The 15,201-nt window shown below is 41.8% G+C and overlaps 1 protein-coding gene across 1 annotated transcript in view; it reads right to left on the bottom strand.

The window, feature by feature from the left end:
• The window catches only part of LOC137320871 (versican core protein-like), a 178,093-nt gene that overhangs the window by 100,870 nt on the left and 62,022 nt on the right, over positions 1–15,201 (bottom strand). The window contains exon 8 of the mRNA XM_067982803.1: positions 10,239–13,808. Coding sequence (XP_067838904.1) covers positions 10,239–13,808 — 3,570 coding nt within the window. The remainder of the gene's footprint in view (positions 1–10,238; positions 13,809–15,201) is intronic.

The following is a 15,201-nucleotide window of genomic DNA, read 5'->3' as shown; positions in this document are numbered from 1 at the left end:
AAGCGGGCTGCTTTGTCCTGGATGGTGTCGAGCTTCTTGATTGTTGTTGGAGCTGCACTCATCCAGGCAAGTGGAGAGTATTCCATCACACTCCTGACTTGTGCCTTGTAGATGGTGGAAAGGCTTTGGGAAGTCAGGAGGTGAGTCACTCGCCGCAGAATACCCAGCCTCTGACCTGCTCTTGTAGCCACAGTATTTATATGGCTGGTCCAGTTAAGTTTCTGGTCAATGGTGACCCCCAGGATGTTGATGGTGGGGGATTCGGCGATGGTAATGCCATTGAATGTCAAGGTGAGGTGGTTAGACACTCTCTTGTTGGAGATGGTCATTGCCTGGCACTTGTCTGGCGCGAATGTTACTTGCCACTTATCAGCCCAAGCCTGGATGTTGTCCAGGTCTTGCTGCATGCGGGCTCAGACTGCTTCATTATTTGAGGGGTTGCGAATTGAACTGAGCACTGTGCAATCATCAGCGAACATCCCCATTTCTGACCTTATGATGGAGGGAAGGTCATTGATGAAGCAGCTGAAGATGGTTGGGCCTAGGACACTGCCCTGAGGAACTCCTGCAGCAAAGCTTGTGTACAAGGTGTCGTTCATATCTCTGCACTGCTACTGACATTGGGACTACTATTACAATGCGGTAAGCACTCTATTAGCATCAGCACTGAACGCTCACAGGTCCTGAGATACTGGGCAGATACAGACACAAAATCTTTTCTACATAGTTGGGGGAAAGCTGCTCAAAGTTAACATCAGAAGAGCACCATCTACTGCAGCTGGATGAAATGAATTTTTCCTCTATGTTCACTGTCTGATCGCCTCTGAGCCTGCTTACCAATTCAAAGGTAATCAACAACAACAATTTGCATTTATATAGTGCCTTTAATGTAGTAAAATGTCCCAAGGCGCTTCACAGGAGCGTAATCAAACAAAATTTGACACTGAGCCACGAAACAAGATATTAGGATAGGTGACCAAAAGCTTGGTCAAAGAGGTAGGTTTTAAGGAGCATCATAAATGAAGAGAAAGAGGTAGAGGCAGAGAGGTTTCGGGAGGGAATTCCAGAGATTAGGGCCTATGCAGCTGAAGGCACGGCTGCCAATGGTGGGGCAACGGAAATCGGGGATGCACAAGAGGCCAAAACTGGAGGAATGCAGAGATCGCGGAGAGTTGTAGGGCTGGAGGAGGTTACAGAGAAAGGGAGGGGTGAGGCCATGGAGGGATTTGAAAACAAGGATGAGAATTTTAAAATCGAGACGTTGGCGGACTAGGAGCCAATATAGGTCAGTGAGCACAGGGATCATGGGTGAACGGGACTTGGTGAGATTTAAGATATGAGCAGCTGAGTTTTGGATGAGCTCATTATTACAGAAGGTGCAAGGTTGGAGGACATCCAGGAAAACATTGGAATAGTCGGGTCTAGAGGAAACAAAGGCATGAATGAGGATTTCAGCAGCTGATGTCTAGTATCGGTCAAGAACCAGAGTGAGACTGCAATGACTCATTTTATTGGTAAATAAGGCTGCAGTTATACTGCATATTGCTGCAGGTCATTTTGAGGTCAACAACAAAAAAAAAGTTCTGTGCATAGAATTTTTAACGTTAGGAGAGCACAGGGTTGGAGCACCAGCTTCCTACTAACATTAAAAATGTGTTTTAAAAAATGGCCAAATGATCCAATCAACCACCTGGGTACTTTGTACTTGATCCAGTGCAACAGCTTCCAGGAGTGGATTGTGACAAAACAAGAATTTCGGTGTTTGATTTTGTATCATTCAAATTAAAGGTTTAAAAGGGAAGCTACTCCTTTGCTAGATACAAAATAAAAGACGGGACACAGGCAAGCTGCGAGAAAGAGCAAACTTCTTTTGCTAGGAGTCAGTTAAGATAATGGTGCTTTTATTCAGATATGGATTGAAATATATTATGGAAGGCTGTAGCAGACGTTGAATGCTCAGGTCTTAGAGACTGTGTGCTTAACTTCTCAAACATTCCAGTTAATCGTCTTCATGACACTCCCCTTTGATCACGCTTGATTGACTTCAAAGGAAAAGAAGTTGCAAGATATCTGAATTTTTCAGTGCTCAGCAGTTCTGCCGAGGGTGAATCAGACTTTATATCATGGGTGTTTGAGGCACAAGATCTCATGCCAAAAAGGTGAACTTTAAGACTTTGTACTGTTCCACCAAAAGCAAGACAAGGCTCATTTGATGCATCTAAAGAAACTGCTCCATTCCAAGACACTGAAGAATACTTAAGGCAGCATTCTGAAAAGATAGATTAACCCCTTGTGGACTGGCTTCAGTCCTCTCATGCAAGTATATATTTTTTTGTTTTAGCCTATATAGGATGGTCTTAAATGTGTGTAATGTTCAGTCATCCAAATTGACAGGACACATAGTAGCTGTCTGACAGTTTCTGTAAGCAAGTAAGCAATTTACCATAACCCAGGGTGGCAGAAAATAAATATCCATGTTGCAGTTTGTAGCAGACTCAGTCTACTTAGGCAGACATTATCAAGCTATTTACATGAAGAGATGTTGGAGAAATCCTCAACTGAAACAGGGATCTCACACTACCTGATCCACAAGTTTGCCAATTTTGTATTGATGTGCACCTGAAACTGCTTTGCATCTATGTGAAAAGTATAGTTATATCTCCACTATAAGGCAGGGGTACCCAACCTTTTGTCTGTGGGCTGCATAGGCATGTACTATAAAGCCTAATTATTCACCAATGAGGCAACTACTAAAAACAAACCTTCAGGCCTATAAAATATGAAATATAAATACATGCAAGACTAGCAGGATACATCTTGTTGGTGTATCCAAGAACCTTGAGTTCTTAATCAAGCCGTCCAGCACATGGTCCTCCCAGCAGACACTTCTACTCTGCATTGGTGGATAAACAGTATCTGGTTCCCATGGGATTTGTCGAACAGCATAATAGTCGATTTGTCAACATTTTAGGATCAGCATTAGTCCATTGACAGATAGTGATATTAGTGGTGTGTTGCTGCCAAATAATGTAAAGTAGACAGCATTAACACTGGATGCCAAAAGTTGGCAGCAGCTGTACTTGGGTCCCAGCTGAAGTCTAAGTATTAGTAGTGGCATACACCAGTATCGATAATACAACAGCATGAAAATTTTACTGATTGTATAAGCCCTTCAAAGCTATCAGTTTTACCGTACTAGTGCTTTTTCACAGTTTTAGGAACAAAAAAAGGGAGGGGCCGAAATTGGTCTTCACCAGTAGCGCGAAACAGGCTCATAGCGAATTGGCAGCCTGTTTTACAAGGCACCCAATTTTCTTTTCCAATTTTGGGCCGGCCTCAGGCCTCCCAGTTCGGGCGTGCGTGGCGATCACATTGCCACCTTCGCGGTCGAAACCAAGCGCTGACAAAATCATACCACAGCGTTTGTTAGATATAACTAACTTAGTGATTTACATGAACAAGTGTCTGAGCACTGCTGAAATCAGCTGCAGTTTAAGAAAGTCACCACACTTATCTCTCTATTTCATTGTTAGTATTAAAGGTTATAACTCATTGAAATGTTCTTATTCTAAATATGTCATCCTACACACTCTTTCTTCGCTCCCCTCCCCCACATCTAATGCAGAAAAGACTCATCACAAAGTTTCCTATTCTAACTCATTGTTTCCCATACCTCAAGCCCGTGGAACTTTTTATCTCCCTTTACCATCTGACCATCTTCCTTCAATTTACAGGTTTTTAAAAGCTAAGCTTGGCATCACCTAGTCACATCAATTTTTCTTCTCGCCTGCTATTTTTAGCCTCAAATGTATCCTGCACTATGAGCCTTGGCCCTTTATCTAGATTTCTCAATAAAAACAGTTTCATTGAATTCATGGAAGATGTCTCTACCTCTACAAGGTAAATTAAGCTAATAGTCGCATTCCCTTTCCCTGTGGTCTTACTCTTGAACTCCTCTAGCTAGGTTGTAATAAGGTACAATGGCAGAAAGGTCTGGCTGCAGATTTAATTTTGAAAGTCAAATTTTTTTGCCCATTAAGTATTGCTAATCATTTGATAACCTTGTTAAATTTCCCACTGAGTTACACACAGTTTCTGCTCCTTTCAAACCCAGAATGTCACACAGATGTAAAACAGTGTTATTTAAACCAAAAAAGGAAACATTAGGGATTTTATGAACTATCCCTCCTATTCTGGAGCTTTGCCTGCCAGGAGTGTATATTAGGAATTTGGACACAAAGATCAGTGGTAAATCTCAAATATGGACTTCTGATGGCTGAAGCTTTCTGCAGGTGGAGTATAATGCGGGGAAATGTGAGGTTATTCACTTTGGTAGGAAAAATAGAAAAACTGAATATTTTTTAAATGGTGAGAAACTATTAAATGTTGGTGTTCAGAGGGATTTGAGTGTCTTTGTACACGAAACACAAAGTTAACATGCAGGTACAGCAAGCAATTAGGAAAGCAAATGGGATGTTGGCCTACACTGCAAGGGGTTTGGTGTACAAGAGTAAGGAAGTCTTGCTGCAATTATACAGGGCTTTGGTGAGACCACACCTGGGGTACTGTGTGCAGTGTTGGTCTCCTTACCTAAAGAAGGATATACTTGCCTTAGAGGCAGTGCAACAAAGGTTCACTAGATTGATTCCTGGGATGAGAGGGTTGTCCTATGAGGAAAGATTGAGTAGAATGGGCCTATACTCTCTGGAGTTTAGAATAATGAGAGGTGATCTCATTGAAACATAAAAGATTTTTAGATGGCTTGACAGGATAGATGCTGAGAGGATGTTTCCCTTGGCTGAAGAGTCTAGAACTTGGGAGACATAGTCTCAGGATAAGGGACCGGCCATTTAAGACTGAGATGAAAAGGAATTTCTTCACTCAGAGGATTGTGAATCTTTGGAATTCTCTACCCCAGAGGGCTGTGGATGCTCAGTCATTGAGTATATTCAAGCCTGCGATGGATAGATTTTTGGAATCTAGGGGAATCAAGGGATATGGGGATCAGACAGGAAAGTGGAGTTGAGGTCGAAGGTCAGCCATGATCTTATTGAATGGCGGAGCAGGCTCGAGGGGCCGTATGACCTACTCCTATTTCTTATGTTCTTGGATCACAAATGCGTACAATCTACTCCTTAGCAACCAGAAATATAGGGTAATGCCATCTGGGGTCTAGTTTGTTCAAACTTAAATGGTAAATCTGCACTAGTAAAAGGATTAAATATGTGTTAACAGGTATCTGGTCTTACCAGATGTAGCCAAAGTACTGCATGAATCTGTATATATCAAAAAGCTTCTAGCATTTGTTAATTCATTATTCCCCTGGCAGCCCTTGTATTGATGAATGCTTTGATTTGTGATGGGTATAGATCACTCTCTAAAGACCACAAATAGACAATTCATCCACTCTGTCATTGTAATTTTCCATGAATATATTTTTGTTGGAGTCCCAATAAAAGTCTTGGCTTCCTTGTTTTGCTACTTCGTGGTGAACTGATCCAAGTTACAGTGCCATATCCATTTTCCTCTTTATAGGACAAGGACATTCTGAGTCCCTTTCGACAATGTAAATTTAAAAAGTAAAGATTCCTTTGCACATAAAGTTTATCTTTTAGCTCTTCCATTAAAATTACTCAAAAATATTCCAAAATTGAAGGTCAATGAGCACAACCTATGGAAGACTACATTTCAGTAATTAACAGTACCACTTGTGTGAAATATCAACTATGACGGAATCTAGCAATTTCTTATCATTTGCCCTGCATGACTTGATTTGATTTGAGATTCATTATTAAGTCTCCTCAAAGTCTGATCAAAAGCAGAATCCAAAATGCCAAATGATCCCTCGTATCGCAATAACTGATGAGAAATCAGTTGTTTTTGGAAAAGTTTGCTACAGTCATTGTCAATGTCACATTCCCAGAACTACCCTGGGCCCACTCTTGCATAATATGAACTCTCAATTAGCAAAGTACAATTGATTTTACTTTAATGTTAAACAGAACGTAGCTCTTTGGTTGCTAAATGGTCTGATTAGAGGAATATTAATACAACACTTATTTTCCAGGGTATGACCTGTCACACAGATCGTGCTGGTTAGATTGAAGAATTAAATTACGGACCTCATATAGAGTACAAACTAATGGCGTAGTACAAGAATTCAAAAGAAGCACTGTTCACATGATCATATAATCCTCTTTGACTTAAGTCTTGATATCATTTGGTGAAACTTGAAACAGTTTCTCAGATTTAAGTGATGTTAATTAAAACAACTTCATGTATTTTTTTTCCAAATCCTTGGTACAGGCAAATTATAAGCTCAAACAACATTTACACTGTAGTCACTTTAGCAGCAACACAGAGCAAGATATTTTGTATTATGTAAAGCAGTACCATTTTCTGAAAACAAAATTGTCAGACAATGATAAAATAAAATAAGTGGAAAGCAACTACATATAACAACTTGGCACTTCTATAGCACCTTTAAAGGTAATTAAAATAGGTTTAAACCCCTCACCAAGCGGTGATGGGATTGGAATTAAGGGAAGTGACTGAAAGCATAGTCAAAGAGGTAACTATCGAGGAAGCTTTTGAAGGAAGTGAGAGAGGTAGCTAGGTGGAGGGGTTTCGGGAGAACGTTCCAGAGTGTGGGGCTGAGATGGCTGAAATCTCACCAGAGCTGCAAGAGGTTACAGAGATATGGAGGAGCACAGTTGTGGAAGGACTTGAGGATGAAAACAAGGATTTTCAATGCACTGGGGGATGGGGAGCCAATGAAGTTTGGTGAGGATAGAGATAGTGGGGGAGTAGAATTTAGTGCAAGATGGAAGTTTTGGACAAGTTCTGGATTATGTAGGGTGGAACTTAGGAGGGCAGTAAGGAGAGCATTTGAATAGTTGAGCCTTCGAGGTGAAGGAAGCCATGGATGAGGCATCAGCAGCAGTGGGAATGACGGAGGGGGCAGAGTCTCTTCTATAGGCAACAAAACATAATGAATATCTCTCTTTATCCAATGATTTTTTTTACACTCGAGAGGCTCTACCTTTCTGCATTTCGCTGTGGGCCTGCCATTTCCCCCTCCCAGTCATCCCCTGCCACCTTCAGACAAGGCACATTGGGGACATCGCACTACCATTGCTACACATGGTACCCACCTATGATAGAATGTAGGAGCACACCTACCCACATTTTCCCAAAGAACAACAGCAGCAATCTGAATAGGAGGCAAAAAACAGCCCTTTGCTGGTTGAAACATTTATTCATGCCACACGGGCACTGGCTACTTGGCCTTACACCCTTCCCACCATGTGCACAGGCACTGGAGATGGCTAGCGGAAGGGCACACACGTGCTGCCATTCTGTGAGACAGCAACATTACCTGAATAAATTCCTGCCATGTTATTGGTACTGGGCACTGGCTCAGCATGGCCACTGATCTGTAGGAGAGCAGACCTAAAGGTACTCATGAGACGCTTGCCTGCAACCCAGCCCTGATTCTTTCTAGGCCAGAAGAGACCAGCCCTCTAGTAACCTGGCACCCCAAATTTCTATGGCAGTAGTCTGAGCACATAAGGGGGCCAAACATTGCCTGCATAATTGCCCCTAAAATCCTCTGGCCACAATCACAGCAGTCGTGTCACGATCGCACCCAGCCTCCACCCTCCAGCGCTGATCCAACCAGAATATGTGGGTATTAGGAAGGCCACCTCACTTACATAGGGCTGGCAGACACCTGTGTCACTACCATTATAAGTGCAACTTGGGTGCCCACTAGCCCTATGGTACCAGACACTTTGGCTCCTGCCTGCCACCCGAGGGAGGGGTGCCCACCTCACCTCCCAGAGAAATATTTTTTGCATCCCCTCAACCCCATTACAGAGCAGACCAATACTAAACATTTTTTTTAAAAAACTTTCCTCATCTTTTGTGGTCCGGATCTACTCAATTCTCTCTTGTTTTACATATTTGTGCATCATCTGTCATTAAAAGAAACCCTCCAAATTGGTGACCAGCTATTTGAAGAACAAAATGGGCAGGGCAGAGCCAAAATCTTGTAAGATTTGTGCAAATGAAAGTAGATATTGATTTTCAATTACATCATAATTAAGGACTCAAAGCTAAAAATAAACCTCTAGAGCCGGTGTCACTGAACAATCTCCAAGCTATTAAAGCAGACCCTATCTTTTGGGCATGTTCAGGACGACAAATGCACAAATATGGAAAAGAAACATGACGACAACTCAGATTAGAGTCAATACTAATGTTAGAGAAAATAAAATCCAACAATGGTTGCCCGGTATTGATAAAGATGATACAGCACTATAGATCTAGATAGGTTTCTTAACAGGAAATGCATTGAAAAGTAAAATTGCTTTAGTAATGATAGTTATCTCCCACTAAAAGATAAATGATAGTGACATTAATTTCACAATTTAAAAGGCAACTAGTATATTACACTGAAAAGATACATTACTGTAACATTAGAAATGGAACATTTTGCACACAAGAATGGAACATAACATAACAATCCTCTTGAAAGGAACAGATAAATATGAATGCATTGGCATTGATTAAACTGGAACATATTTTGCTTTAATTTTCTGGCTAGACTGCACTAGGACATTGGCTCTGAAATTGCCCGGCCCTTCCGCAGGCACCTGCCATAACTCCAGCAGGAATCCTCCGTAATGGCTGTAAACTCTGCCAAGCCCGATTAAGCTGGGTCCCATACTAGCATCCGAGATTGCTACGGCCTCGCTCACCCCAAACAAGGCCACCATTCATGCAGAGAGGCCAGGACCGAGGGCGCAGAATTCCTATACCGGGAGAACCCACATCCTCAGCCTGTCAGAGGCCTGATACATCATCAGAGGATGGCGCACCAAGAAAGCAGAGGTGTGTTGACCGCGGGTTCAGCAGGAGTGGAACCCACCTTAAGGTTCCAGGCCTGGGTTGCAGCCTGGATTCACAAAGAAAGACTTTTTTTTTAAACTAATATGTTGCTAGTGTCAGCCTCCTTGCATTTATTCTTCTTTCAGGGATGGGACCTGGCAAATCCCACCCCCAGGCGACAGCTGGCACTGGACTTCCCATCACGTGTGGGGTGATTTGCAACAGAGATGTACCCGCAGTGGCACGTGTGCCCACCATGGGTGTTCAAATTACAGGACGTCCCACATTCTCCAGTGGGGTCAGTGCTGGAGGTCCCTACCAGGCATAATCACCCCATGAGTGCTGGGATCGCAGCATAAGGAATTTCAGGCCCACCATTCCTTAATAGTTATAGAAAGAAGGAACTTTCATTTATACCACACCTTTTACACACAGGACATCCCAAAGCACTTCACAACCAATAAATCTCTTTTGAGGTGTAGTCACTGCTGTTTGTAAGGAAAAGCGGCCACCAATTTGCACACGGCAAGATTCCACAAACAGCAATGAGATGAGTGACGAGCTATGCCATTCTGTTTGGTGGTGGAATGAAGTCCCTTCTCTTCTTCAAAGTGCCATGAATCTTTTACATCCACCTGAAAGATGCCGCCTCTAACAGCGCAGCATTTGCTCTGTATGGGCCTGAAGTGTCAACCTGAATTATGTACTCAAGTCCTGTTTTGAAGCTGGAATCCATCACCTTTGGACTCAAGAGGCAAGAGTGCTACTATTGAGTCAAGCTGATATTTAGAACATTGCTTTAACATGGTCCTTTTACAAGACGGAACATTGTTGAATCAAATAAGCCTAGATGATCTAATTCAGCATTAGTGGCTTTTAGAGAAGATTTCAGATCCACATGAGAAAGATAACTGTACTGAAACCAAAACAATTGCTTCCATCACTCTACAAAGAAGTCACTCACTCAAATTTAAAGATTATATTCACTTTAACAATTGTCTTCACACACTTAATAACAGAACAACAACCAGGCAAAAGCCAGAGCACTCTGCTGGTAGAGTACAAAAAACTATTTCAAACCATAGGGGCACACTAACAAACGTAGCACCTGTACAATGGCCATAGTAAAATTGGTTTCCGACACTCTTGGGTTTCTGTGTATTTTAAATAGCATCAACCACCACTATAATAGTCCCTGGGTAAGAGGTTGAGGTTCTGCAAAGTTATAATGCCACTAATCCCCAATAACATTTAAACAACTGACCCTCAATAGATATAACAGATTATCTTAACTACAGCAAAAATATACATGTTTTTTTAAAAAGCAAATTTTAAAAAAAACTTGCCTTGATCAGTTGATGTTTTCTTCTGCACTGTAGCGTTAACCATAGGCTTTTGCTGTTTCTCAGTATCTACTGCAGCTGGGGAAGAAGCTGTAACTGATGATGAAACAGTGGAAAATGTTGAACTCTCCACAGCCTTTTGAGTAGCTTTAGAGTATGCAAGAGATGGTTTAAAGGCTGTCGTCACCAATTTTGTTCTGGATGATGGTGTTGTGAAATATTCGAGATCAATGTCCAATTGTGATACTTTGCCTGTCATATCAACCTCAGAGATATCAGGAGGCAGGGTAACCGATTCACCAATAATTACAGTCTCTTCGGATGTGGTCTCACCGGGCTCATTTTCAATAATAATTGGAGATACACTGGTTACTAAACGCTTAGGTTTCACTGTGGTTTTAATTTCACGTTCTGTCGCAAAAGCACCTGTATCAGGTCTAATTTCAGCAGAAGGAGCCGTAACTGTTGACAATATTCCAGGTGTTGTTGAGATTACAGTAGCCTGTGCTGTGGTGATGGATGCAGTGGTTGTTATTTTGGTATCAGTAGATCCTGATGTTAGATAGCTTGTTGTATTTGCTTCTTGTATAGCTGTAGGACTCTCCATGGTGGCTGACCCCTCTGTCTCTTCTATCTGTATGGATGAGGAAGCAACATGTAATTCAGTCTGGGAAGTTGTAATCCTTTGTTCCAATTTAGGTGTTTCAGTAATCACTGAGCTTACTTTATCAGGAGTCTTCTCAATATCATCTGAAGAAGTGGTCATTTCAATCTCAGGGGTTGAAGTGGTCTCCTGTGTTGAGACAAGGTGGTGTGATATTGCTTTCTCTGGCTCACTCTCAACTTCTGCAGGAAAAATTGATGTTGATGGGGAGGGTGGATGTAAATCAGTGTCCTGACCCAACGCACTACCTTCCTCGCTCACAGGTTCAAACTGAATCCTTTCAACAGTGCTAACTACTAGCTCCTTTTGGTGGCTTGCTACAGTGGAACTTTCAGGAAGTAAGAATTCAGGTGGCAGAGTAGCTATGGGCACAACTTTTGTTCCCTCATAATCTATTTGTGTTGGTCCTACTGGCAGAGTTTTATCCACAGACACAAAGCCAGTTATTGATATTTCCTGCGGAGTTATCACTGTAGTAATATGACCGGCACTTTTTGCTTCCGATGTTTGTATGGTTGCAACTGTATCATACGTGTCGTTTTTCTCCCCTCTCTCTGGTGAAGGAACCTCAAATGTAATCTTATCAGATACAGAGAAGTAGTCTTGTTGACTTTCCTCAACAACTTTTGTTTGAGCACTCAGAACTGTGATAACTGGCTCTGGCGCAGTAGAAGCTGTTGACTCAGCCTGTGGTAACTGAATTGTGACATTCACTTTGCTATCCGGTTCAACAGCAGAAACATCTGGTTCTACTTCAGAGCTTGAGACAGTAACAGTATGCACCACACTTTGCTCGGTCGCTGATTGATGTATGCCATTATTTACATATTCTGGTTGCTCCTCCTTGTCTGCATGTGTTTGATGACTTATAGAAACTACCTGATCAATATATTTTGTGCCATTTTCTGGATGTCTATCTACATCTGAGACTGTCTGAATTTCCTGAATCAATGGACCTTCAGTTATGATTGGCTCTCCAAGTCCACTGGCCTCATACGTACTGGTCTCCTGTAAATCTGTCTTTATGGGAACCCCCAAGGATAATCTTTCAGAAACAGTAGTTTCTTCTATCTGGCCAGACTTAATTGACTGGGCAGGTGCCTGAATGACCTTAGTTTGATTAGTAGTCAAATCTTCATCCATGGGACCTTCATCAATATATTTTGGTGATAAGACTTTTACAGTACTTTCTGGTGTGCTAACTGTGTGGTGAAAAGTGGACTGTCGAGGTTCTAAGGTAACTGAATGAATTGTTGATTTTTCAATAACCTTAGTTGACTCAGTATGAATAACCTTAATGCCTGCACCTTCAAAATCTCCACTGGACACCATCCCTGAAGAAAAGGGTTCAACTTCCAAATGTAGTTCTGTGTTATCTATCTTACTGGTATGTGGTAACAGAACAGAAGTTCCTTCAGATTCATCGATGCTCATTTGTGTAGATACAGAGATTGTCGGTTTTATTGTTGAAAAAGCTGATGGTAAAATAGTTGCTGCTTCGACTTTAATGGTTCCTGGTTCAATTGTTATTGCTCTTATAGTTCCTGGGGCTACCACTGTGTTAATAGTCCCAGTTACAGATGCAGCAGTTGGTGGGCTGATTTCTGATACAACTTTTGTCAATGTAACTTTTTCAATATGCTTGGCTTCTTTCTCTTCAGCTGTTATGGATGGAATTGTAATGATACCAGTGGCTGCTGTGGAGGTACTCATCGAATGCATCAACACCTCTTTTTTGCTGTCCCGCTCTTTCTTTGGTTCATAACTATGGTCATGAGATAACATAGGGGGCAAGTCTGTTCTAGTTTGATGTTCTGCAGAAACTGCTTCATCTACCACTGAAACTGGTACTACTGGTGACGTAATGGATTTTTCATCATCTTTAACTACTTCTATTTTCTCATAGGTTTCAATTTTAACTTCATCCGTCTTCAAAGTTGTTTCACTAATGCTGGCTGCTACAACAATAGCGGTTGCTGTTATTTTCTCAGTCTCTTTTTCAGGTTCCAGCTTTTGTCCCTCAACCTCTGAATGAGACACTGAAATACTGGTGATGTGTGTTTCTTCTGTTAGTTGCAGTTTGCCAGTGGTTGCTGATGATGTGGTTTCCACTGATAACATTGTCTTAGGGCCCTCTCCCTCCATTGACTCAGCACTCCCACTCACATTTTCTACTGTTATTTTCGCAGTATCACTGACTATAGGTATTGTGCTGCTGGTGGGTTCTTCCTTGATCTCTTGTTGTCTAACAGTCTGGGTGTCTTTTTCTGCAGTTTCCATTCTCACAGTGCTGGTAGTTACAGATAATTCCAGCTTCTCATCTTCATCTGTTACAATATCCATTTGTGCTAACATGGTTTGTATGCTGGGATGAACTATTTCTTCCTTATTAGCAGGAGTACTTATACTTTGAATTTCTTGTGTGACTGATGGTTTGAATGAGGCAGGTAAAGCTGTTGTCGCTATGACTATATCTCTATTCAGGTCTTCAAATCCAACTTCACCTTCCCCAACTGAAATTTTCACACCGTCTATAGAGGCAGGTACTTCTGTGCTCATACTTTGTTCCATTGATATTTTTACAGTGGCTTCATCACTAGGCCTTGCTTTAATGCTTGGAGCCACGCTGTGACTATGTGTGGCAACATCCTCTCCAAGTTTTTGAATATCAACTTTCACAAGATGATTCCTGGCAGTCACTACAGCACTTGGTGTAGGCTCAGTGGCTAAATGGACAATTATCTGACCACTTTCTTGAAGATTTGAATCAGGCCTCCTGCTTTCTTCATAATCTCCATCAATGAACATGACAGGTGGTTCTCCCTTCTGAACAGTCAGATTAGTTGCAGCTTCATGAACCACCTTCGGGTCCCTGGTTATTTGTGGTGTTGATTTCTTTACAGGCTTAGCTATGAACACATATAAAAAGAAAATGTTAGAATTTTGACAACTTGCTTCTAACATACTACTTTGGGGTTATATTCTATTTTACATAGGGCTAACAACAGTAAAAACTTTAAAAGCCATTACTTTCTTCCATTTAATCCTTCAACAAAAAAAATGCTGAAATTCCACAGTTGCTCTGGCAGACTCCTGCCAAATCTTCAGCGGAGGTTCGGCACAACAGCAGAGGTCAGACTTCCTGTCAGCATGGGGCAGGTGGGAATCTAGAACCAGGGATCACAGTCTCAGAAAAATGGAGGCTGTCATTGAGTACATTAAAAACAGAGATCGATAGATTTCTAGATATTAAAGGCATCAAGGGATATGGGGATGGTGCAGGAAAAAGGCATTGAGGTAGACTATCAGCCATGATCTTGTTGAATGGTGGAGCAAGCTCGAGAGGTCGGATGGCCTACTCCTGCTCCTATTTCTTATGTTCTTTTGTAACTCGAGATGCACCATTAGTGGCGTGGGCTACTCAGGCCCCATGTAAATTGGGTGTCCTCTCCCGACACCGCAAACTCTGGTGGGGTCAGCACTGGAGGGGACGATCCTAGTGTAAGTGCCGGGACCATGTGGAAATTCAGACCTACTAAATAATGTTAAATCGTGCTCCATTTCCTACTAAAACTGGCCTATTAAAATGTTTCTATGATTATAGGGCCTGTTTTCCACCAGAAAAAAACCCCACTTCAACAACAATCCACTATATCGGGGACAAGAACAGGAAGTGTGTCCTTTGAATAGTCATGGTACTGACTTCTGCATTTTGCCCATGGTCGCTCACTCTACAGTTGGCAAGAATCAAGGCCAAAAACTTGGAAGGTCAGCACAATGAGTATACAAACTGACCACTCACAGTCATTCCCAACAGTCACTTGATAAAATATAGAGGGTGAATTTCCTCAGGGTTCTTCCACTCCACTGCATGTAAATGGGGTTTGCACTGAAGTTCCACCAGCAGAACGGGAGAAGTCCAAAGAAATTCACCCCCAAAATATTTTCAAATTGGATGAAGTATTGAACGCTAAATTCCTCTTTATAAATAGAGAACCTTTATTTCGGATTTACATGCAAACAAAGGAGTCCATTGTGGAGCACTGCAGTCTTGAACATACATTGATGGTCTACTTGATTATCTTTAAAGCTGTTTGGCAACCAGGTCTAGGATCACAGGCAGAATGGAGCCTAAGGTCCTGGTCACACCTAGAAGGTTGGCCAATCGCTGTCAAGGTAAAAGAAACAAATCTTTAAGTGATTTTTATCCATAAGTAATGTGATTTGGAAACTGGGGTAATTTTGAAACGTGCTTCAGAATGTAATTTTTGTTTGAATAATCGTAGATCTTTGCAGCATTAC

The sequence above is a fragment of the Heptranchias perlo genome, chromosome 4 (genome assembly GCF_035084215.1).
Source record: "Heptranchias perlo isolate sHepPer1 chromosome 4, sHepPer1.hap1, whole genome shotgun sequence".
NCBI lineage: Eukaryota > Metazoa > Chordata > Chondrichthyes > Hexanchiformes > Hexanchidae > Heptranchias > Heptranchias perlo.
Note: the sequence above shows the minus strand (reverse complement) of the source record. Positions and strands in the feature narration are given on the sequence as shown.